General features: G+C 46.1%; 1 protein-coding gene across 1 annotated transcript in view; it reads left to right on the top strand.

The window, feature by feature from the left end:
* COBL (cordon-bleu WH2 repeat protein) overlaps positions 1 to 25941 on the top strand; it is a 447965-nt gene that overhangs the window by 178731 nt on the left and 243293 nt on the right. Inside the window, exon 7 of the mRNA XM_007448340.1 lies at positions 21723 to 21861. Within this exon, the coding sequence (XP_007448402.1) occupies positions 21723 to 21861 (139 nt within the window). The remainder of the gene's footprint in view (positions 1 to 21722; positions 21862 to 25941) is intronic.

Genomic DNA, 25941 nt, shown 5'->3' with positions numbered 1-25941 from the left:
TGTTTTGTAAGGGGAGATACAGTTATTGGAGGGAGAAGAGACCAAAGTAGGACCGTGGTTTCTTAATGGAAACTTTAGACACAATAGCAGTGGTAGTTCATAAAAGCCTGATTTTCATTACGTAGTTCTAATAGCCGATAGAATAATAAAGCCTGATTAAGTCTTCATTATTTATGTGCTTTATATTTTATTTTTGTTACATATTCTGAGTATTGGTTTACACTTGGTGCACTTGCTTGTAGCTTCAGAGTACGGCTGGAATCCTAGCCCTAAAATCAACAAAACTAGTGATGAAGCTTAGACACTATGGTGTTGTGGTATCTCATTATTTTGATTTGCATTTCCCTAATGACATATGATATGGGGCACCTTTCCATATGCTTATTTGCCCTCTGGATATTTTCTTTGGGGAGGTGTCCGTTAAAGTCTGTGGCCCATTTTTAATCGGGTTGTTTTCTATTGTTGAGTTTTAAGAGTTTTTGTATGTTTTGGATAACAGAATTTTATCAGATGTATCTTTTGCAGATATTTTCTCCCAGTCCATGGCTTGTGTTCTCATTTTTTGACAGTGTCTTTTGCAGAGCAGGTTTTTAACTTTAATGAAGTTCAGCTTATCAATTATTTCTTTTATACAACACCAATTATTTCTTTGGTGTTGTATCTCAAAAGTCATCACCAAACCCAAGGTCATTTGGATTTTCTCCAGTATTATCTTCCAGGAGTTGTATAGCTTTACATTTACTATTTTTGGTCTGTGATCCACTCTGAGTTACTCTTTGAAAAGGGTGTAGGGACTGTGTCTAGATTCATTGTTTTTTACGTGTGGATGTCCAGTTGTTCCAGAGCCATTTGCTGAAAGACTGTTTTCTCCATTGCTCCTTTGTCCTTTGCTCCGCTGTCAAAGATCTGTTGACTCTATTTGTGGAATCTATTTCAGAATATACTTTTTAAACCCACCCTATAGCATTTCTGTCTTTCTCTCTAATGCTTTTGCAAGCTTTACTTAAGTTGTATCCAAGCCTATGCATGTGTATGTGTGTGTGTGTGTGTGAGAGAGAGAGTATTTGGCAAAAATGGCAATGGATGCCCACCTGAAAATCTCTGTGGGATGCTGGCTAATCCACCTGAGCCTGTTTAGAATGGTCCCAGTGCAGGTGAACAGGATATGGCCATGACCTCACATCTTCCTGGGACATGCTTGCTCTGTGTCCCTGTGGATAAGTGGGAAGAGAGTGGTACAAATACACGGCGTTACGTAGGCAGGGTCTTTACCATTCAGAAATGCACCTTCTTAGTTTCCTACCTGCCAAAATGTGTTGGGGGCTGTTGCCTGTCCTGCCTGGAGCCAGACTCAGGTGCTGAGCAACACAGGTGGACAAGCTTCACCCCTGGTTTCGTGGAGGCCACAGTCCAGGGGGAAGTCAGGCATGAGTGATGGGGCAGCCACAGCAGGTGCAAGTGTCCTGGGGTGTGCGAGAGGCAGATGTTTATGTTTGGTGGGGATGGGACATTGCACTGGGGTCTTGAAGGGTGGATAGGAGTCTGCTAGATGCAAGACAGGATGACGTAGGTGGAGGGGACCCCGTGGTGGTGTTGGAGGCTGAGGTGTGTGAGGCCCGCAGGGGGGGTGAGATGAGACAGGAAGAATTGCCCCCCACCCCCCGAGGAGCTGGGTGGCTCCTGCAGGCATCATTTGGGCTTGATCCTACTTACAGTTTTAAGGAGGAAGTGACACCGAATAAAGCCAAGCTTCTTTCCGAGGCCAGGAGCGCTATGCAGGGCCTCTGGCCTCAGTGGCCTCTCTGTCCTCTTGTAGTGGCAACGAAGCCGAGTGGCTCCCACCCTCTCCTGTCCTCGCTTGTAATATTCTCCTGTTCATCATCATTCAAGGCAGATGTCCGCCTCCTCAGAGAGGGCTTTCTTGACCCTCCTGTTTAATTGCTCAGGTGAGCCCTCCATCATCAGCCCGCAAAAGCACGTTTCTGTCTTAAATAAGATGGGTCACCACCTAAAATGATCCAGGTATTTCTTCCTGTTGTCTCCTCACCAAGAGGTGAGCTTGGGAGTCAAGGGAAGGAATTTGTCTTCGTTGAGGCTCTCTCCACTTGCGTGGAACAGTGCCTGGCGCTTAGTCGGTATTTAGGGAAGTTTTGAGTAAATAAGTGATCCCCGTGCACCTGGGCGCACTGTGGAAACGGACTCAGAGAAGGGAGAAAGGAAGGCCGGACCGTGAGGTGAGACACCTTTAAAGTAATCCAGACAGGGTTGCTCTGGGCCTGAGACTCGGCAGCAGCAGAAGAGAGGGAGACACCGTTTTGAGAGGCTCAGGAAAAGACCCGAAGCCCTTCATGAGCAATGCGATGAAGGAAGTGTGCCAGCGGGAGGGGTCCCAGCACCTGGGACGCACCCAACATCCAAAGGTATGGGAAGGGGATAGGTCGGAGGGGTCTGTAGGTTCAGGTGATGATTTGGGACCTGTGTCTTCAGGAGACGCGCAGGGGAAGCCACTTGGTGATTGTCTGTGGAGCTCCGAGGTGGGGAGAGGGGGGTGGTCACACTGGGCAGTCTGAGAATTATCCGCGTGTAGGGGATGGCTGGGAATGGAGGAGTGGGTAAGACATGAAAGGGGAGGAGGCCAGAGGAGCCGGGGGAGCAGCAGAGGAAGGAGAGCAGCTGGGGCAGAAAGCGGAGCATCCTTCCAGGACTGCGGGGCTGTGGGAAGGTGGTGAGGAGGCCGCTGCTGCCTGGATTCAGGGGAAGCCGGGGTTTAGAGACTCAGAGAGGCCGCAGTCAAAGGAGGCTCTTAATTTTGCTCTGAAGACAAGATCTCGGTTTTGGCTGAGAGACCAGCTGGCCAAAGCGGGGTGGTGGACCAGGGTACTAATGCTGGCAGGGGAAGAAGAAATGATGTGCTGTTTGCTGGTGGGGGTCCATCCCGAGGACAGGGGCATCATCTGCTCGAGGGTTGAGGCTGTCACCTGCTTAACCTGCCTGTTGCCACCTCTGCTTGTTAGGGGAGCCCCTGCTGGGCCTGCATCCTGTATTACCCACCGGTGCTTCTTTCTAGTTCTTATGCCCCCCCATCTCCTGTCTTATCTGTGGGTCGTAGGTGGGATGGACCCCTGTTTTGTTCCTCTGCCAGAGTCCCAGGCTCTGCTGAGAACGCGGGAAGCATTGGCAGAGGTGAGGGGTTGCCCGTGGAGTGCCGATGCTAGTGAGTGGCAACTTTCCTGCATGCCTGAGTGTGAAATTTTAAAAGAAGAAATTTTTCTGCCAGTACTTTAAACATAAAAACGATTATATTTGAAGATACATGCTGCACTATTCACAACAGCCAAGACATGAAAGCAACCTAAGGGTCCACTGAAAGATTAATGGATAAAGAAGATGTGGTACATACATACAATGGATTATTACTCAGCCATGAAAAAAGAATGAAATAATGCCATTTCCAACAACATGGATGGACCTAGAGATTGTCATGCTGAGTGGAGTAAACCAGACAGAGAAAGGCAAATATCATATGATTTCACTTATATGTGGAATCTAAAAAAAAAAAATGATAGGAACTAACTTTTTTACAAAACAGAATTAGACCCACAGACATAGAAAACAAACTTGTGGTTACCAAAAGGGAAAGGGGGAGAGAGATAAATTAGGAGTTTGGGACTAACAGATACACATGGCTATATATCTGGTCGGCCAAAAGGTTCATTTGGATTTTTACGAAAGATGTTACGGAAAACTCGAATGAACTTTTTGGCCAACCCAATATAAAATAGATAATCAACAAGGACCTATTGCATAGCACAGAGAACTATACTCAATATTTTGTAATAACCTATAAGGGAAAAGAATGAAAAATAATATACATATGTACATATATATAACTGAATCACTGTGCTGTACAACTGAAACTAACATGACATTGTAAATCAAGTATACTCTAATAAAATTAAAAATTACGAAAAGAAAAGCAAGCCAGAAAAAATTAAAACAAAAACAAAAAGATTGTAAACCTACAGAGAACTATCTCTGCACAGATTTCTGGCTGATGCAATTTTAGAAGAAAAATTAACCCTTCATAAATGTCTGTTGAAGTGCTATAAGGGTCTTTGGTACACAGTGGGAAATGGAAGGAAAATCAGACTTGAGGATTCCATGTTAAAAATCTCTATTTAAAAACCAAAAGCTCATAATCAGTATTCTGTTTTAGGGCATTTTGTTCTAACTGAGGTAGAAAGAAAGTGCTGGAATAGCAACTTTTGTTTTTTCTCATAACTTTCCATGAAGCATGCTCAGTGTTTTTCTTTCTGGAATTACCAAAGATGGTGATGATAGAAATTGTTTTCCCTGGCAGCTTGCCTGCTCCCACCTGTGAAGAGGGCTTTAATTTTAGCTGATGGAATATAAACAACCAAAGGGAGTCATTTAGTTGACCTGAGGCATCAGAGTTTGGGTGGAGTCTTCTCAGCCTTTCTTTCTTTTTTTCTTTTTTTTTTTCTTAAGGTTTTGTTTAAATTTATTTTTTGAACTGGTAATACTTTTACATGTTTCAAAATTCCAAAAATATCAAAAGATATAGAGTGAAAATTATTCCTCATCCTTTTCCCCCTCACTTCTCCCCAAGAACAAGTAGTATAGTTAAGGTCACCCTGTACCCTTCAGATACAGTGTGTGTGTGTGTGTGTGTGTCTGTGCATAAGCAATGGCTTCCTCTTTACACAAATGGAAACATACCATGCAAACTGTTTTATACCTTTTCACTTAACAATGTATCTTGGGGCTCTTTTCCACAGGAGTTCATAAATACAGTCCCCATTTTAAGGGCTGTGTAAAAGCCAACCAGTCCACCATAAAGCACTTAGCCAGTTCCATGTGGTAGACACTGAGGCTGTTTCCAAATTTCTACTTTTAAGATCTCAGCCTTTCTTAGTAGCCTAAGAATAAAGCAGAATCCCAAAACATTGGATGGATACTGGAATTTCCATGGCCAAAACTATGGTGACCTTAGTCATCTAATGGTAGCAAATAACTGATAAAAATTCCCCACACCTTGGGCATAGGTCTATGAGGTATGGCTTGTATAGTTCCTAGAAGGGCTCATTTTAGGGGTGGAATGGTTACATATCAGTTCAATTAGAATTTGTGCCAACCATCTGCCCAGATAACACCCAGCCAGGATACTGCTTTCATCAAGTATGATGTCCGCTCACACAGAATCAATGCTACTTTATTAAGAGTGACCAAATTTAAATGGTGGGATATCCTCTGACAGCAAGATAAACTTTTGAAATTAAGACTGTACAGGGAAATCTAAGATTCAGGGTCCCCACATTTTATGTCATTGGTGACGGGGTGGATGTACTCTTTATGGTGGGATTTAGGGACCCCTGTAAAATCAGGATATGATGTCACCATCTCCTTGACCCCCCTCCCCAAATTCCCAGAAGGAAAGTCACACGTTAGTACTAATACCTGAGCCCTGGTTCCCCAAGGGCTCTCTCACCTGGGGAGGGGTCTAGAGGGCAGGTGTTTAGACACCCCTGGAGGACAGATTGGCTCAGCAGACTGGAGCTGAGGGCTGTGTCTCCGGGTGCGTTGGAAGGGAAGCATCCTTGAGAAAAGCACAGCTAAATAAATGAGTAAACAAGAAGAAACAAGCAAATCCCAATGGAAACATGCCCTTGGGGTGTCTACTGAAAAATAGCGCACAACCTAAAATTTGAGAATTATGTTATATGTGGCAGACAAAACTAAGGACTTAAACGCAGGGCACAGCCTCTCGGGTTGCTCTGAGGGACTGCTCCAAAGAGGTAAGGGGGGAACCAGGATATATAGGAATTTTTGCAACAAAGACCAGGTAGTGGGAACATCAAAAGATTACTGTTAATTAAAGAAAACCAGACATCTCAAGTTAAGGAATTTAGCGCTTTTCAATGTATGGGAAGATGCAAGAGTCTGGGCTCACTGAAACCATCCCTTTGTTCTGCACCTCAGCCATCTGGGGCCAGTGTCCTGTGTTTTCTCATACTGAGTCCCCTCAGGGTGCACCATTGGTGGGGTGGGCTGCAGTGGCTGACTGCTAGATGGCAGGCATCCTGTTTCCATCCTGAGTCCCCTCAGGGTGCACCGCTGGGCTGGGCTGCAGTGGCTGACGGCTGGATTGAGGGCATCCTGTTTCCGTCCTGAGTTCCCTCAGGGCTCACCGTCAGGGCCGCTGTAACGTGATGGCTTGATGGCTGCAACATCCTTTGTGTACTGATACGGCAGCGACATTTCTTCACTCGCAGGGGCCAGCCGCGGCCAGCTCTGGGGCTTGCTCCTTCCTCGAGTGACGCTCTTTGACCTAAAGCCCCAGACTTGGAACTCTGTTTCCTCCTTGGATGCTACCTCCCCTTCCTCCTCTTAAAGGCACTGGCCGTGGCCAGCATCATTGCTATCTGTGTGGGTTCTTGCACAGTCTCTGTAGGTGCCCAGAACAGAGCTGGGCCAGCGCAGCTGTGGGTGCGCTCAGCTCCATCGCCTGGCCAGCGGGTTGGAGCCCCTCCAGGTGCCAGCCTGGTCCACACCGACCCGCAGGTCTGCTCCACGGCAGATCTCACAGCAGAGGTTGCCTCTCCCCAGAGCTCACTCTCCACTCCCATCCAGTTACCTCAGCTGCTTCTGCCAGAGGATTTTACTTTCATTTTCATCGAAATCTATTTGATGTATAACATTGTGCACATTTAAGGTGCCCCACATGCAGATTTGATACATTTATATACTGTAATCTGATTGTAGCAACAGTCAGCACTTGCGTCCCATCACATAATTATCATTTCTCTTATTCTTGTGGGAATAATCAAGATCTAGTGTCTTAGCAAGTTTGACGATTATCATACAATATCGTTGTCTGTGATGGCTGCGCTGGGTACTAGGTCTCCAGGGCTTATTCATCTGCGCTCTGCAGGTTTGTTTCCTGAAACTACCTCTTTCCTGTCTCCTTACCTCTCAGCCCCTGGTAACTACCATTTTACTGTTTTCACAAGTTCGGCTTTTTTAGATTCCTTATATTCTCTGTCGGATTTATCTCACCTAGCATAATGCCCTCAAGGTCCAACCGTGTTGTCACAAGTGGCATCCAAATGGCCAACAGACACACGAAAAGATGCTCCACATCGGTCGTCCTCAGGGAAATGCAAATCAAAACCACAATGAGTATCACCTCACCCCCGTCAGAATGGCTTTTATCAAAAAGACAGGAAATAACAAATGTTGGCCAGGATGTGGGGAAAAGGGAACCCTCCTGCACTGTTGGTGGGAACGTAAATTGGTACAGCCACTCTGGAGAACAGTATGGAGATTACTCTAAATATTAAAAATAGAGCTACCATATGACCCAGCAATTCCACTTCTGGGTATGTTCCCAAAAGGAATGACATCAGTATCTTGAGGAGATATTTGCCCTCGCATGTTAATTGCAGGCACGACATGGGACTGGAGGCATTTGCGGACTTTTGAGCAGAGCGTGGCCGGCTTTCCATGTGGAAGGGTCTGGGGTGGGCGCAGGGAAACCAGGGAAGGACTGCCACACTTGTTCAGGTGAGAGATGAGTGTAGCTTCAAGCAAGTGGTGACAGGGACACAGAGAAAGACCCGCCTGTTGAAGGGGTGTGGGCTCCTCCAAAACTCCTGGGGCATCCGGCCGTGAACCGCTAGAAATAGGGAGTGACCATTACCCTGGGGTAGGAGCGGGTTTGGGGAGAGAAGCAAGGGGTTGGTTGGGGACATGGGGAGATGCCCATGTCCAGGTGCTGTTGTCAGCAAGCATTTAGGTGTGTGACCCTGGAGCTCAGGGGAGGAATTCAGGCCAAGCTGTGAATTTGGGAGTCTCTGCACAAAGGTGGCATTAAAGGCATTGAATCTGGAAGGAATCACCTTGAAAATTCTCTGGGGCAAAAGGAAGTGGCCCAAGGACCGCCCCTGGGGCTGGCTTAGGTCCCAGGAGCCCGAGGAGGAATGTGCAGGCGAAAGGCCCCCGTAAGTGAGCCCCCAGCCCCTCGCCTGTCCTCCTGCTGCCCCATCTCATCCTTGTCACACCCCCTGCCGCTGCGCACCACCCCGGGCTGCCCGCCCAGCCCATCTGGCTCTTCCATGCTGCTCTGCTCTGGGTGCCCCGTTCCTCCCAGGGCCGGCTACCCCCTGCATGATGGCGTTCTACACCCCTACCCTGCCCGAGTTCGGCAGCCTCTGACCCTGCCGGTCACTTCCTGCGCCACGTCACTGCGCCCCTCGGCTTGCTTCCAACTCTCCAGCGGCCTTCCAGAATCTTCCATCCTAAAGCAGCCCCATGAAAGTTAGACCGTCTTAGGGCTGTGTTTTCCCTCCTTCCCCGACGTTCTTCTTGGGAAGTCCCATTCGTGCTTCGCTTCGGTGCCGCTGCCATGCGAGTGTCTCGGTGGGATACCTCCAGCCTGCCCACCAGAAAGCTCCACAGGCGTGGCCAAAACCAAAAGCCTTGTCTTCCCCCTAAACTGGTTCTCCAGGGGTGTCCCGTGTGGCAAGGACTGTCCACGAGACGTCTGGTCATCACCCACGTCCCTTCCAATAAAACCAGCCCCAAGGTCCTGTCTGTCTCGCTCACCTCTTATTCTCAGTGCCAAGTCAGTATCTGACACATAATAGGCACTTAGAAAGTCACCCAATGAGTGTACCTGTCCTAAAGGAAAAACAGATACTGGTTTCATCATATGGATGCTTTTGGTAACAGCATTGACTCAGTTAATGGATATTTAGTGAGCACCCAAAATATGCCAAGGACATTTCCCAGTGCTGATGAGACAGCAGCAAATCAAGCAAACAGTCCACCTTCAAGGCAGAGCGTTATGTGGGAGACCATGGGCCAGCCCACTATGTGTCCCCCCCCTCTGCTTTTGTAAGCAGGTGGCACAGAGAAGTGTCAGACAGCAGTCAGCTCTGCGGCCTTCAGCAGGTGACGCAGCCCCTCCAAGCTCACTTCCCTTTTCTGGACAGTGAGAGGTGGTTTTGATAATTAAACAAGACAATGGGGCTGCATAGGAGAGCCTCAGTGCGGCACCTTCCTCCTAGCACATAAGCTGGGAAGCATCATCGCTCTCTCTTTCATTAATCAAGGTGAGTCAGGTGCAGTCGGTCTTGAAAACGTCATTCAACTTCTCTGGTCCTCTGCTTTCTCATGTGTAAAATAAGAGTTGGAATTCCAGCTCTAAGATTTTGTGTTCTTTGATGTTATTCAACTTGACTCCTGTTTCTTGAGCAAACAGATATATATCACTTTCTAGCATCACTTCTAGCAGCTGGGGATATTTCTGAGCACACATTTAATGCTTATGTGATGCCTCGTGGTGCCCTGTGGGGTGGACACTACTATTGTTCCGTTTAAAAGCGCAAAGTGGGGCTTCTCTGGTGGCGCGGTGGTTGAGAGTCTGCCTGCCAGTGCAGGGGATATGGGTTTGAGCCCTGGTCTGGGAGGATCCCACATGCCGCGGAGCAACTGCGCCCGTGAGCCACAACTACTGAGCCTGCACATCTGGAGTTTGTGCTCCGCAACAAAGAGAGGCCGAGATAGTGAGGGGCCCACACACCGTGATGAGGAGTGGCCCCCACTCGCCGCAACTAGAGGGAGCCCTCGCACAGAAATGAGGACCCAACGCAGCCAAAAATAAATTATTTAATTAATTTTTTTAAAAAAGAGAGAGAAACCGCTTTACCATAAGCATTTTAAAAATTAAAAAAAAGCGCAAAGTGAGGCACAGAGACATTGGTATCTGAGCAAGCGTGTGCAGCTGGCTTAGATTTTGTGCTACTCGCAGCTGCCAGGGCGGCCACACTGTTCTGCAGGGCGGTATTGTCAGTGCATGTAACCTCCGGAAACCTAACTAGGAAGGCAGAGCTTGACTCCGTTCTCCGAGGACCCCACCATTCCCTGTAAGAGCTGAAACCAAGACTTGGGTCCAGCCAGGTCTGGTTCTGGGGGTGACCTCCAGCTGTCCGGGGACCCACTGGTCTGCCATTGACTCGGAGGGTGATGATGAGGATAAGAAGGTGCAAGATCTTGGTAGAAGCTGCCCGCCAGTGAGGACAGCATCCTCTGTACTTTTCATGATATGACTCACTTAATCTTCCCAGTCACCAAAAGAGACAGCAACTATTTTCATCCCTGTTTTACCAGTGGAGAAATTGACGCACAGAGAGGTTAAGCAACTTATCCAATATTACACAGCTCATGGTGGAAACAAAACTCTAACCTGGCTTTCTGCCTCCAGGGTCCAAGCACGACCACCGTGCTACGCTCTCATCTTGCTGATATATTTTTCTAGGCTGTTCTTGTTCATAATCCTTGTGCCCACTCTCTTAAAAGTACAAGTGTATTTAAAGGAAAATTAGATGGAATAATCACTATGTAAAAGGAATAGTTGAAAATGTAGGTTTAAATTTTAATCCGGAGCAACCTCATTATACTATAAAGTTGGCATCCTGGTGTCCCTGGAAAATGAGAACATGATAAAGAAATAACTGACTTAGATGACTAAGGATTTATCCCTTAAAGTATAAGTCTCTTTTCTGTAGAAGTTATTTAAAAAGTACAGAGGGAAATCTTTCTAGACTGCATCACCAATTTTTCTGAATTCTCAGATCTGACACTGACTCTTCCCAGAAACTCTGGGTTTATTATTTTGTGGAAGTAAAATCAGATGACTCGAGGGACAGAGCTTAAGCAGGAGCCTGGCAGGGGTACCGTATGCTAACACATGGCAGGGGTGGCAGGGCAGGAGCCTCCTGCAGCTGACCCCGGACGTGAGCTGGCAGCACAGTTCTGCATGGTTCTGGTCTGGGTTCTGAAGAGGTGAGATTTCCAGCAGGCCAGATTCTTGCTGCATGAGATGCTTCGAGGACGAAAGGAAACATCAGTCACGACACCAGTTTTTCACACCTCATTCTGTGTGTGATATTATTGAATTTTGTTTTACGATAATGTAGGTGGCTGCAGATTTATAAACTAGTTGTCATTTGTGCTGTAAGCTCGTTTAATCACTTTGGGGGAAATGAAGAGCATGTAAAAAGGTAAGCCCAGGTTGATTTAAAATAAAAGTGTGGGGCTTCCCTGGTGGCGCAGTGGTTGAGAGTCTGCCTGCCGATGCAGGGGACACAGGTTCGTGCGCTGGTCCGGGAAGATCCCACATGCCGCGGAGCGGCTGGGCCCGTGAGCCATGGCCGCTGAGCCTGCGCATCCAGAGCCTGTGCTCCGCAACGGGAGAGGCCACAACAGTGAGAGGCCCGTGTACCGCAAAAAAATAAAATAAAAATAAATAAAATAAAAGTGTGAAAAAGTAAGCCAGGAAACTCCGTTAAAATAATAGGGACTTTTAGATTTTGAAATCAAGAAGCCTTTTCTTAGTATGGCACAGGGTTAGAAACAAAAAGAAAAAGAAGGGGGCACCTGACAGATTGAATTAGATAAACTTTCACATTCCAAAAAAAGTAAAAAAAAGCAGAACATTAAAAGGCCATAAGGAGCTAGGGGAAATATTCACAACATATTTGTATTTCACGTACATATTGATATTATTAAAAAAAAGGCTAACACCACAGGAGACAGAAAAAGCTTAATGGATAGAACTACAAAGTCTTTCTCTTACACAGACAAAAGTAAACATTAAAAAATCATTTTAATCATTAAAAAATGCTAATCCTAGCATTTAAAGAATCTCAATTTAAAAAGTTATTAGGCATTAGAGAAATGCAAATCAAAACTACAATGAGGTATCACCTCACACCAGTCAGAATGGCCATCATCAAAAAATCTACAAACAATAAATGCTGGAGAGGATGTGGAGAACAGGGAACCCTCTTGCACTGTTGGTGGGAATGTAAATTGACACAGCCACTATGGAGAACAGTGTGGAGGTTCCTTAAAAAACTAAAAATAGAGCTGCCATATGACCCAGCAATCCCACTATTGGGCATATACCCTGAGGAAACCATAATTCAAAAAGAGTCATGTACCCCAATGTTCATTGCAGCTCTATTTACAATAGCCAGGACATGGAAGCAACCTAAGTGTCCAATGACAAATGAATCGGTAAAGAAGATGTGGCACATATATACAATGGAATATTACTCAGCCATAAAAAGAAACAAAATTGAGTTATTTGTAGTGAGGTAGATGGACCTAGGGTCTGTCATATAGAGTGAAGTAAGTAAGAAAAAGAAAAACAAATACCGTATGCTAACACATATATATGGAATCTAAAAAAAAATGGTTCTGAAGAACCTAGGGGCAGGACAGGAATAAAGATGCAGACCTACTAGAGAATGGACTTGAGGACACCGGGAGTGGGAAGGGTAAGCTGAGACGAAGTGAGAGAGTGGCATGGACATATATATACTACCAAATGTAAAATAGCTAGCTAGTGGGAAGCAGCCGCATAACGCAGGGAGATCAGCTCGGTGCTTTGTGACCACCTAGAGGGGCGGGATAGGGAGGGTGGGAGGGAGACGCAAGAGGGAGAGGATATGGGGATATATGTATACGTATAGCTGATTCACTTTGTTATACAGCAGAAACTAACACACCGTTGTAAAGCAATTATACTCCTATAAAGATGTTTAAAAAAATAATATAAATAAATAATAAAAAGTTAATAGGGCACTTTTCATTGACTCTGATAAAAAACCAGAAAGGTTGTCTCTGCTCTGCTGTTGAATGCAGGGAGGAGGGTGTTGATGAGGGTTTAAACTAATACAGCCTCTCTGAAGGTCTATTGGGCAACGTCTCATGTTTTTTATTTAAATTTTATTTTATTGTCGTAAGAACACTTAGCATGAGACACACTCGCTTAAATCTTTAAGTGTATGATACATTGCTATTGACCCTGGGTGCAAGGTTGTACAGCAGACCCCCGGAGCTCACCCACCTTGCTTGACTGAAACGCCTATTGGTTAGTGGCTCCCCAGCCTCCTCCCCCAGCCCCTGGCAACCACCATTCTACTCTTTGTTTCGATAAATGCAAATCAAAACTGCAATGAGGTATCACCTCACACCAGCCAGAATGGGCATCATCAAAAAATCTACAGGTTTATGGAGCTTCCCTGGTGGCGCAGTGGTTGAGAGTCTGCCTGCCGATGCAGGGGACACGGGTTCGTGCCCCGGTCTGGGAAGATCCCACATGCCACGGAGCAGCTGGGCCCGTGAGCCATGGCCACTGAGCCTGCGCGTCCGGAGCCTGTGCTCCGCAACTGGAGAGGCCACAGCAGTGAGAGGCCTGCATACCGCAAAAAAAAAAAAAAATCTACAGGTTTGTAGATTTTTGTTTCGATAAATTCGCCTATTTTATTAGATCCCTATGTAAATAGAATCATACAGTGTTTGTCTTCCTGTGTCTGACTTATTTCACTTAGCACCACAAGTTTCATCCGCCTTGTGGTATATTGAAGAATTTCCTTCTTTTTTCATGGTGGAATGGTCTTCCGTTGTGTGAATGTACCACACTTTCTTTACGTGTTCTTCTGTCAATGAACATTTAGGTTATTTCCACATGCTGGCTATTGTGAATAATGCTGCAGTGAACATGGGAGCACAGATATCACTTCGAGATCCTGATTTCAGTTCGTTTAAAAATGCTTTGCTTGGGCTTCCCTGGTGGCGCAGTGGTTGAGAGTCCACCTGCCGATTCAGGGGACACCGGTTCGTGCCCCAGTCCGGGAAGATCCTACATGCTGCAGAGCAGCTGGGCCTGTGAGCCATGGCCGCTGAGACTGCGCGTCCGGAGCCTGTGCTCCGCAAGGGGAGAGGCCACAACAGTGAGAGGCCCGCATACAGCAAAAAAAAAAAAAAATATGCTATGCTTGTGAGCCAGTGATTTTATGGAGCCGTATCAGAAGGGAACAAAGTGGAAACAGATCAATATGTAAGGATCCTCTTTGCAAATGTATTTGAAAGAGCAATGAATTGGAAATAACAGAAATGCCAAACCTTGAGGACAGGTAAATATGGGTGGTCCATGCAGGGGTGGGCCCTTCCCGTCCTCAGGACTTTGGAGAGATCCGCACCCAACAATGGACAGCATCACAGGAGAAAAGAGCAGTTGTCATCAAGAGAGCATGTCCCCATTTTTGTAAATATTCACGTATATAGATACACAGAAAACACACTGAGGGGACACACATCAAGCTGAACAGAGGTTATCTTTTGGGGCTAGAGGTGAGGTAGGAGTTTCACTTAGTACTTTATATGCCCCTTTATTATTTGAACTGTTTTTAGTGTGCATATGTGACTTTCATTTGTCAGCGTAAAAACAATAGAGTATTTTCATTTTGCACAAAACAGAAATGAGAATACAGGGCCAGGGCTGTGATGTGCTTACAGGCTCTCATATTTGTAAATTCCTTCCATAACATACTCCATTTATATAAAATGCCTGCTTCATTCTTTCTTGTATTCAACAAACATTTGATTCCTAAAGCGCAAAAGCCCTAGGCTAGGAACTGTGGAAATTCAGAGACTAATAACTCATGCCCTTTACTGTGCAGAACTCAGAGGCAAACAGGGGAGCTGGGCATGGCAGCAGTGAGCTAAAACCAAGGGAGGGGAAGCTAAGGATTGTCCTCTGAGTAATGCTCCCCTCCTGCATCTGGGCAGGAAGAGGGACTGACTAACTGCCACCCAGGGGACTTCTGGGGTCTTCTCTGAGAAGCAGCATTAAAGAGTGAGGGAGATTTCAGCAGGGGCAGAAGATTGATAGAAGCGTTGGGAAAGGAAGGGCATTCCAGGCTGAAAGAACAGCTTGAGAAAAGGCAAGGAAGCAGGAACCCAGTAGAGCACAGTCAAGCTCACATGAGCCATCCATTCAATGGGGCTGAAAGAAATGGCCCTGGTTTTCCTTCTTTCACTTCTGTGTGCCTGGTGCCTAACATGGAGCTTGGTACCAAGTACCCATGTGCTTGGAAGGATGGACGAATGGATGGATGGAGGAATGCATGGAAGAAAGAATGAACTAAAGAACAAATGAACACATAAGTCGATGCAAAGTGCTGAAAACCGTACGAATTTTATTTCATAACATAGTGATGTGTCTCCTGTAGCTAAAACACTTGAAACCTAGAGGAATATGTCCACTTCCTCCAAGAATAATGTGAAAATGTGTATGCATGTAGATGAGAACTATAAAGGAGCGTGGAAAATAAACACACACACACACACACACACACACACACACACACACATACACAGACACCCCCCCCACCCACACACACATACACTATCATTCAGTCACTTTTGATTATGTTCCTACCAAGTGCTTTGCCCTGAGCAAGGTGCAGAAGCCAAGGTGGGGACAGTGGCCCTGGGTTTCATGGTAAGAGTCCTACTCAGTCTCTTTACATCAGCTCTTCCCTTCCCTCTTAAACAATTTTCTGAGTCTAGTCACATTACACATGACTGATACAATGAGATTCAGAGACCAAAGCAGCCACAGTGGAATGGATGCTTTCTAAAAAAACCAAGAAATCCGGGGCTCTGGTTCTGACATTGGGGAACGCTTCCTGGCTACTGGTCACCACAGGGGATGGAGGGTAAAATTAGCCCCGCCTAACTAAAAGTGGCCACAGCATGTCCTGGTTCTAAGAAGGAAAACAGTGGTAGGTACAAGTTCTAGAAAGTCAGCAGGACTAGGTTTCAAGTGCTCCTCAAAGGATGTGCTAAAGGTAGGCGTTGGGCCTTAAAACTGTTTTCTAAAGTAAAGCACAGGTTGGCTTCTGATGTATCCAGCAGGTGGATACTGTACCACGTGGAACAGTGAGGATTTCTTGGGCTTTAGTTGCTTATGGAATCCTAGGAATGGACATTTCTACTCAAAACTGAAGGAGTTATTTCTTCCACACATGAGGAGAATGGTTGAAACCAGTGTCAAATCTCCACTCTGCCCACTTGTTAGCTGTTGGACCTTGGGCGAGTAATCTCCTACAAGCTTTAATTTCTTCCTTTGTAAAACAGAGATAGTGAAATTACCTCTCTGAGGTAGTCGTATGAGGTACTGTTGGCACCCTTAGTAAATGTTTAATAAATCTCCGTTGCTGCCCATGTTAACAATATTTTCTAGAAGTCTGTAAATACATCTACCAGAACACTTTTGTTTAAACACCTTAAACTAACAAAAGCTGCAGAAAAAAACTTTTGCCCATTAGATCTTGTCTTGATTGGAGTCTCAGACTTTGCCAAAACACTTTGCAAAGACATTACCTTAATTGAGCAGAAATAGCCGTGTGCTGGGAAAACACAGCGTCTCCAGCCTTTGTTTGTCGAGTGGCTGTGATTACCTCTGGGAAAGTGACAGCCAGGGGCAAAGCTGGGCCGTCTTGGCAAAGGCTTGAGGGTCTTGATGTTTCTCCAAATCTTGTAACAAGGAGTGAGCCAGAACTTTCTTTCAACGGGTAAAACTGCTTTTCCAAGCTGGTGAGCCAGAATTGCTTCCCTGATCCATTTGTTTTTTCAATTCTCTCCCACTTGACGTTGGCACTAGGCAGAATCCGGAGCACGTCATTATTATACAGACGTCAGTGGGAGCTTAGCGGGCGCTGATCAACCAGCGTGAACTCACAGAGGAAGCCACGTCCCCAAGTCAGCCCCAAATTACAGCTCTTGGCAGTGTCTCTAGCCAAAAGAAAATCATGTAATGTTATAGAATTCTCTCTCCTTCATTCGATGGTGGACATCAGTGTGAGGTCAGGAACTTTATCTGTCTTTGAATCCACTGTCATTCCTGTCACAGCATAAGGAATCGACAGTGGCTTGTTGGTTAATGGAAAGAGCAAGTGAACAAATTATGAAGTCTCTCACCATCTTTCAAGATGAGATTGAGAAACGTGTACAAGAAAATAATACAGGCAGGCAGATCCATAGCATTTGAGCACCATGATGAATGAATGGATGGATATTGCCCTTGAACGAAGAAACCCAGGTACCAGAGCCAAGGCTCTCTGCCTTTCAACATCATCATCCGCAGCTGGACAAAAGCGGGAGATGGGATTATGACAGGTGGAGATGGTAAGAGCAGGCGGCCCACCCCTGACCGGGGTCCCCCCCGAGCAGGGTATCCCAAGAGCCTGGGCACACCCCCTGGGCACCCAGGCCCCAGTGAGAACGAAGGACCAGAGTAGTGCGCAGACACTAACAGAAAAGTGGAAAGCTTTGACAACCATTTATTTCAAAAAGTCCTGATGACTTTAATCCCGAGCTCAGTGCGAGGTTACCACGTGACAAGGATTCTTAACATTGGGAAACAGTTTTTGAATCTGATTTTCCTCCAGCCTTACATGTTCCTTACCTCAGAGGTTGCAGTCAAGAAATGTATTGGAAACTCAAAAAAGGAAAAGAAGAGAAAGAAAAAGACATATGGGAAAGATAAAGGAGGTCTACAAAGTTTAATCTGTCATAGCCAAAACCACAGTCTTAATATCCCACCAAAGAAAGAGGGGGTGAATTGAATGAACTGTGGCTGGAGGAATCCATGCAGTACTGGGCAGCCTTTAAAAGATATGGGAAAACGTGGCTGATGGAATGAGCTAGTCTAGCTCTCTCCTCTCAAAACCCCATTAAAATGAATGAAAAGCATTAGTCCACGATGGCAAAGAGAAGGGGAGAAGGAACAAGGACGGTTGTCGGTAGACACTTGGAGCTAGAATGAGTTGATGGTGCTAAATTCCTGGCAAAGCGGAAGAAGTTGAGAGGTGCGGGCCGGGTGGAGAGGCCATCAGAAGAGGCCCGGCCTCCACGAGACTCAGGACAGTGGGTGCGAGTCCTCTGCACAGCAGTGGGCAGGAGAGCTGCTGACCAAGGACGGGCTGTCTGGCTGTGAAGCAGCAAAGCCTCCAGGCCCCACCCTGCCATGGGCAGCCGCAGGTCTGCCCATGAACTCCAGACAAGAAGGAAGGAGAGAGACTGACTCTAGGACATCAGGGAGCAGTGAAGCCCAGTGCTACATGAGAGCCCAGGCCTTCCCACTGGACCCTACTCTGCAAGGCCAGCTGCCACCTGCAGGCAGGAGGTTGGAAGAGAGGATCCTACCAATATGGATATTTGGGGATCCCCCATTGAGCTCACCAGATTTCTTCCCAGGTGCCCACATGGAATCCCATGAGTGTCCACAGACCCTGTCCACAGAAACACACTTAATTAGGATCAGTTGGCCAAGCATCACCAGAAATTGAGGCAAGGTCAGGATGTGACAGACAAGAGGCCAAGACAAAGAGAGAAAAAAGGAACTTTAAGAAAAAGTGTGTATAACAGAAGAAAATGAAAATAAAGACACTTTCTATTGAATTATAGTTGATTTACAATGTTGTGTTAGTTTCAGGTGTATGGCAAAGTGATTCAGTTATATATTTTTTTTCCAGATTCTTTTCCCATATAAGTTATTACAAAATATTGAGTATAGTTCCCTTGTTGTTTATCTATTTTATATATAGTAGTGTGTGTACATTGCTCCCAAATTCCTAATTTATCCCTTCCCACCACCTTTCCCCTTTGGTAACTGTAAGTTTCTTTTCTATGTCTGTGAGTCTATTTCTGTTTCGTAAATAAGTTCATTTGTATCATTTTCTTAGTTTCCACATATAAGCAATATCATATGATATTTGTCTTTCTCTAACTTACTTAGTATGACAATCTCTAGGTCCATCCATGTTGCTGCAAATGGCATTATTTCATTTTTTTATGGCTGAGTAGAAAGACATATTTTTAAAGATATAAATTAACAGCCTCAGAGAGAAAAGAGAAGAGAATGTATCCAGGAAACATACATGAAGCTATTTCAAAAAAAAATAACAAGAACGAGCACTTGGACATTAAAAATATAGTAACCAAAAATTTAAAAGCCAGAAGAGTTGGATAATGAAAAAAGAGCATTTCTAAGAGAGGAGGGAAAAATGTTAATTAGTCAAGAATATTCAAATATGACACAAATGAACCCATCTATGAAACAGAAACAGACGCACAGACATAGAGAAGAGACTTGTAGTTGCCAAGGGGATGGGCAGGGAGAGGGATGGCCTGGGAGTTTGGGATTAGCAGATGCAAACTAGTATATATAGGATGGATAAACAACAAGGACCTACTGTATAGCACGGGGAAATATATTCAATATCCTCTGATAAACCACAATGGGAAAGAATATGAAAATATATACATATACATATATATATATATATATGTATAACTGAATAACTTTGCTGTCCAGCAGAAATTAACACAACATTGTAAATCAACTGTATTTCAGTTAAAACAAAGACTATTCAAGAAAAATTAGAAAATTGATTTAGAACTTGCAGCGTTCAACTAGTTGGAATCCAGAAAGAAAGGAGAAAAGAGAAGGAAGAAAAAAAATCTTTGAGGAAGAGTACTAGAACATTCTGCAGAATCGCAGGATGTACAGATGGCTGGGGTCCGTGGATGACCCAGCAGAGGGTGAAAGCAGCTTCACCCAGGGCACGCCAGGATGGTCCAGGGCTCAAGGAGTGAGAAGATGCTCAAGCCTGTGGAAGGAAGGAAGACAGCCAGCCAGCCTGGGGCTGGGATGGGGGTGGGTGTCCCCATCGCAGGGTTGCAGCCTGGAAGACAGTGGAGTGAGAGCTGAGCCTCCTGAGAGAGCTTTCTGGTGTAGACCTCACAGGTACCATGCTGGCTGCTCAGTGTAAGAGAACACAAACATTTTTAGGTTTTCAAGATCTCAGAATTTTACCCCATACCCATCTTGTCTCAGAAAGCTGATAGAAAGTGCCCCCTAAAATGAAGAAGTGAATTTTAAAAAGGCATAGGATCCAGGAAGCAAAGGATAAAAAATCTGGGTAAAGGAATTTCCAGGAAACTCAGTGAGAAGAAAAGGAAAGAAGACAAATCAGTTACCAAGTTCAGAGCAAACGAAAGTTCATCTAGAAAGAAAATGTAGTCAACATACACATTATATGTCTCGGCCGCAGAAGGTTGCTCTTGAAGAAAATTTCTGTTTTCATAATTATAATATCTATTATAACTATATGGATAACTAAATAGTGAATGTTAACTTGAATATTGTGCTCTAACTTTTTTTCAAAGACTGGGGAGGAAAAGTATGTGTGGGGTCGTGTGTCTGTGTGTGTGCCTGTGTCTCAAAGAACTTCTGGAGTAGGAAGCCAAAATCTAACATGGGAAAAGTCAAGAAACAGCAGCATAAGCTCTTTATGTAGAAAAACGGAGTAAATGCTAGACGAAAAGTAGTTTGAAGTGGCTGCTGTTGGAGTGGGCTAGGAGCTGTGGGTTTGACTCTAAGCCTTGTGGAACTGATTGCCTTTTCATGTCCATGTTTTTCATAAAACATGGAATTTTAAAGGTATAGGAGGTGGTTATAATGTATTGTGGTAGAAGGATAGAAAAAATATGACTTCTAAAAGAAAACAGAAAGACCAGAAAAACGTATGCCAATTGTTAGTAGTTAACCGAGTGTCAATTAAGGGATTCTTTTTTCTTCCTTTTATAATTAAAAAAAAATTGCAATAGATATGTATTACTGATGAAGTTGTAAAAGACCTTTTATACACACACACACACACACACACACACACACACACACACACACACACACACACACACACACACCACCAGGTCTGGCCCAGCAGAGGAGGTTCCCCTCCTTGGGAGGAGGAGACACGCACTCCATCCACTGTGAACCTGAGCTGATAAACCAAGGAGCTCCAAGAGACGGACTCGAGGCCCAGCAGGTGGTGTTGGCAGCACCCCTCCCAGGACAAGCACTTAAAGGACCAGGGCCTCCTTGGACTTGGGGGTCTGAGGCTGCTGTAAGCCCCCCAGGGCAGGAACCAAGCACAGGCATCTTGTCGGCCCTTGCACATCCTCTGCAGGTGGCGCAGTGCTCTTTACATGCAGTTTCATTGGTGAGGGTGGATGCAGGAAAGCTTTGTCTGTAGTGCAGAGGAGAGGAACAGTTTGCGCTCTTTCAGGAACAGAGACCTGGAATCAGTGAATCCAGCCTTGCAGACAAAACGGATTTCCCCTTCAACAATGAGACCTGCTCGATCCTAACAAGCCGCCGTTAGAAGCTGTGCATCTCTCATTGTTGAGTCTCCCAGAGGAGCTGGGTTTCCGTGCTGGGTGGGAGCGTGGTGTCCCATATGCCCGTGTCCCATGGGCTGGCAAATCCATTGCAGTTCTGGGTGCGGGGCGGTCGGCCTGTGGACAGTTGCTACCCTGGCTGCAGGGGCAGGAGAGCGAGAGAAAGGCCAAGGGTAAGGCCAGAGATGCCCTCTGTCCTTCCTCTGCAGGGGTCTTTGGTAAAGCTTCCAGAAGGAATAGTTCTTCTTTGCATTTAAGTGAGAACTCAGGATCCCCTTTCTCATAGTTACGCTGAGGAGAGATTTCCAAGTCTTCTGATTTGCCTGGAGCCCCTAGGAAATACGGGGCAGAGCCCCCGTCCCCTGCCACCTAGGGGTCTCGGGGGGCATCTCTAAGCATCTCCGGACCCCCTCAGGGCCACTCACGGGCAACCAGCAAGCCCTCACACCCATATGCCTCCACTGCCTGCCCAGGAGCTCCAGAATGGGGACCGGCAGGCAACCTGCCAGCCCTCCTCGGGGTACCCGTCACGCCGGCCAGCTCCCTCACGTGCACAGCCACCCTGACACTGACCGTTTGTCCTCCCTTGTGCTTCGCAGGTGTCTCTGGGGTCACAGATGGACCTACAGAAGAAGAAGAGGCGTGCACCAGCTCCCCCTGCACCCCAGCCCCCGCCATCCAGCCCGCTGGTGCCCCCCCGCACGGAGGGCAGGGAGGAGGACAGGAAGGGCAGGACGGGTGAGTGATGGCGTCCACGCGCCTCTGGGTGCTTGGCCTGCATCTCAGTGCTGCTTCTCACCCCTGTCCTGGCTTCCTCCGTGATGGCATTAACTCAGAAAACATTTAGGCTAAAGAAAGAAAGTCTGGAAATGAACGGTTGTGAGTCAAGGATATCCTACAGGTATAGTTTCTGGGGGTGATGCAGGCGTTTAGAAGGTGGGAAAGGCGTGCTGGTCAAGGAGCCTCGGGAGAGTGCGAGTGATGGAGAGCTGGTGAGTGTGGCTGGGGGACAGCGCCTCCCTGACGGAAGGGAGTGAGTCCCAGGATGGCGCCCGTGGATGCTGGTATGGAAGACATCTCGACCCCAGGGCGTTTATACGACAGATCATGTGACAACAGTTCAGTCATTTTTTGAGTACCCTGTTTGAAATTGATCTCCACTTATTGAGCTTTCCTATATGGTATTCTTTGAGAAAAAGAGAAGCCAGAGTAAAGAGGGTGCAATCCTGGTGTCTGTGAGCAGAGACGTATTCGACCATGATACCTAGTCCCTCACGTTACAAGGGAGAGAAGAGATGGGGGTCTCTAGGTCCACCAGCCAGGGATGGCCAATTTTATTCTAAAAGCATTCAGTGTTTGTTGTTTCATTTATGTAGGGACCGAGATAAGCCCCTGACTCAAGTGCTTCAGCCACCACAGGAGTGCCATTCAGTCTCCGGGCAGCCTCACATTTTGCCGTTGATCTCATGGCTGCAGCCCCCAAAGGGAAAAGACGCCCAAGGATAAGTGGTTGCACTGTTGGTCCCTAAACCTTTCATAAGAGCTCCTTGGCTGTTGGTCAGCATATTCCCCCTGCCCAATACCTCGATTTTTAATGTCTTAGCATTTCACAGCCTGGGAATCGATTTTGCTAAGGAGATACAGCCAATATTTCATGTCAGTCCATCATCTTTCCCAAAGGAGTAACTATCTGATTTGAAGGAAATGTGATCAGAACCTCCTTCAAATAAACCTGGTTTTCCTTTTTTTTTTTTTTGATAATGAGACTCCCATTCCGCCTTCCAAGCTTTCTCCCCACTCTTTTCATAAATGGATGATGAACTCAGATTGAGAGTCCTTGTTGAAATTCTAAGAAGCATCCATGGTTAGGGAGTGTAGATGTGGTGAATCCAACCAACCCAGGCCAGACAGCCCATTTTAACCCCTGGAAGGACTTCCCGATTCAGCCTTGAAGGACAAAGGTGTGTGTGCAACGAGTTTGGAGAGCATGGCCTGGGGGTGGGCAGCTGGTACTCACAGGGGTCTCAGAAAAAGGGAGATGGGCATTTTAAAGTGAAAATGGTAGGGACAGTTCCCTCTCTAAGGAACATGCACAAAGAGGAGGTATGCATGGTAGTAACTGCTGTGGGTCTCTCTCTGGTCCATAGACTTCTGTTTTGTGGATTAAGGAGGAGGCCAGAAGCTCCCTTCCTCCTGTCAATAACTTTGAATATTTTTTGAGGTCAGCGGTCTTGGTGGCCATTTCAAAGCAGACTTCCATCCCCATCAGCAATCCCCATGAATTAAAAGTACAATAATGGCACTACAGCAGAACTTTTAACCAGAGTCTTGGCTTTAGGTTAAAAGATAATAATTTTGAAAAAGTAGCCCAAACCACAACAAAATATGCTGAGCTTCTCTGTGTATTCAGACAGCTGCAGATAGAAATTTAAAATTTTTTTGGAACTTGCACTATAGTATTGCAGCTGGCTGGATTTGGGTCTCGACCCAAATTTCTTGGTAAGCAAAAAGGAGCCTTCCAGTAGAGAGCATATTCTTCCACCTGCCTTGCCCTTGGGGCTGCCTTGTCATGTCAGGTGCTTACCTGAGCCAAGCAAACCACACTCATTCAGACGCCTTGGCTTATGTGCCCTTTGAGGGAGGAAATGATATGTATATATGAGGAAATTAATATTTTTCTAAGTCTAAAGGACTATAAGCAAGAGAAGGAATAATGGATATATTTCTTGATGAAGAAATGATGTCTTAATATTTTTATTAATAGTCTGATGAAGGGCATGAAGTGTAGACTCATCAATTATTAGAAGATTCTAAACTTCAGAGCTTGAAGACAGTATTTTTTAAAGAAATAATCACGAGCACAATTTATGATACTAGTAACTCCTATCATTCGTTATATTGTCATTAACTTTCAAAAACTTTCTTAGCAGAAGATAACCATTTCTATAGAAAATGGTAAATAGATTCCCAATGTGAACAGATCAAAGAGGGCTGCTCCATTGGTCTGAGAGGTAGACTGGCCTGGGGAACATCCCCACCCTTTCTCCAGCCCAGGATCCTTTTCAAAACAAAGTTTAAAAACTGTTACCGCAAACAATGGAAGAGTTGATAGTATAAATGGGCTTAAAGAGGTAAATCAAATAAGGGTTTATTGGATCTGTAATAGGTAATAATAGATGTAAGCAACAAGAATAAGCTAAAAAACCTGAAAAAGCCTAATGTGAAGAAAAAGAGTTCCTTTTAAGTTGACAGAGCTGTTTAGGGACCTTTTAATAATAATTTCAGCCTTTAAAAATACTTGTGCCTTTCAGAAACAAATGGCAACTGCACAGTATATTCAAATTAACCCAAGGATAGGACCCTATGTATATAAAATGTTAAAACTTTAGAGAGGTTGGATTTGGTGCTGAGTGAGGTTGGATTTGGTGCTGGGTGTGTTTGGATTTGGTTCCAGGTGTGGCTGCATTTGGTGACGGATGAGGTTGGATTTGATGTCGGGTGAGGTTGGGCTTCGTGCTGAGTGTGGCTGCCCTTGGTTCCAGGTGTGTCTGCATCTGGAGCTGTGAGGTGCTCTCGGTGTGGCTGAGTGATGGTGACGTACCTTCCGTTGGAGGCAGAGGGCCTCTGGGCTTAACCTTCTGAAGTAATCCCTGTTGATTCCACGTAGGTGTCGGACGGCAGGTGCCACAGAAACCTCCCAGAGGCACTGCTCGGGCCCCCCCCCAGTTAGTGCTTCCCCCACCCCCACCCTACCCTCCTCCTGACACAGACGTGGCAGAGCCTCTCGGCTTTCCTGGGGAAGGCGCTGTTTCCGAGGCCTCCGACCTGAGACCCACACGTACGTGCCTCTCGTTTCATCTGTGTCGACGCCTCACCTCTCTGGTCTCTGGTGTCGGCGCTGGGTTTCCAGACTTTCCATTCTTGCCTGGGGATGTGTGTGCCTCTTCCCTGCAGCTTTCCTCTCTCAACGCACAATGCAGTGTGTCCAGTTAACAGTGAATGCACTCCGAATGCCAGGCAGGTACCCGTGAAGAATGATTTAACCCATTAATCATTCATGTTGTGGTTAGACTTCAGCCAGAATTGCATCGTGTGGGTGGAGACAGCCGGCTAGGAGCAAATAAATGTCCCTCAAATTAGAACTGTCCTCGCAATGCCCACAGGTGGCCCACGCAGCACAGCACAGCACAGTAATGATGCGATCGTATAGGCTGTATTGCTAAGCTCGCTCAGGCCAGCTGTGAATGCCAAGGCGGCTGTGCTCCAGAGCTGGGGGGACTTAACGGACTAGAATCTTTGACCCTACAGCCAGTGGCCAAGCTCCCGCAGAAGGGGAGACTGAGGCACCAGAAGGGGAAACAGCTTAATTTGAGTCTAGCAACAGCCACAATTAAAGGCTCATTTTGTTTCCATTTCTTGTCACACCCTGTCTGAGATCAGGCTTTCTTCGTTGTTTCCTGGGATTCCTTTTGGACTTTAATAAGCACCATGTATAGCATTCCCACCTCCAGTTGGATATTAGCTCTATGTATTTCACTGTACACACACACACACACGCACACACACACAGGACATCGAGCCTGGGTGCATCCCTCCGTCAGGATGCCTGAGCTGTGCAAGGATATTGCCTTATAAAGCAGGTTCCATCCAGGGCTGCATTTTCCCGATGGTGAAACGTCTCTATGCATTCAGCCCGGGGAACAGCTGGCGCCCACATGAGATATGCAGCCCCTGGTTAGGAAGTCCATCCTTTTCCACCATCGAACCACTTGATCTTTTTTTGTCTTCTTTGGAAATGACAGCTAGCTCCCTGCCAGC

This window comes from Lipotes vexillifer, unplaced genomic scaffold (genome assembly GCF_000442215.2).
Source record: "Lipotes vexillifer unplaced genomic scaffold, Lipotes_vexillifer_v1.1 scaffold1258, whole genome shotgun sequence".
NCBI classification, from domain to species: Eukaryota; Metazoa; Chordata; class Mammalia; order Artiodactyla; family Lipotidae; genus Lipotes; species Lipotes vexillifer.
This window is presented reverse-complemented; position numbering and strand designations above follow the sequence as displayed.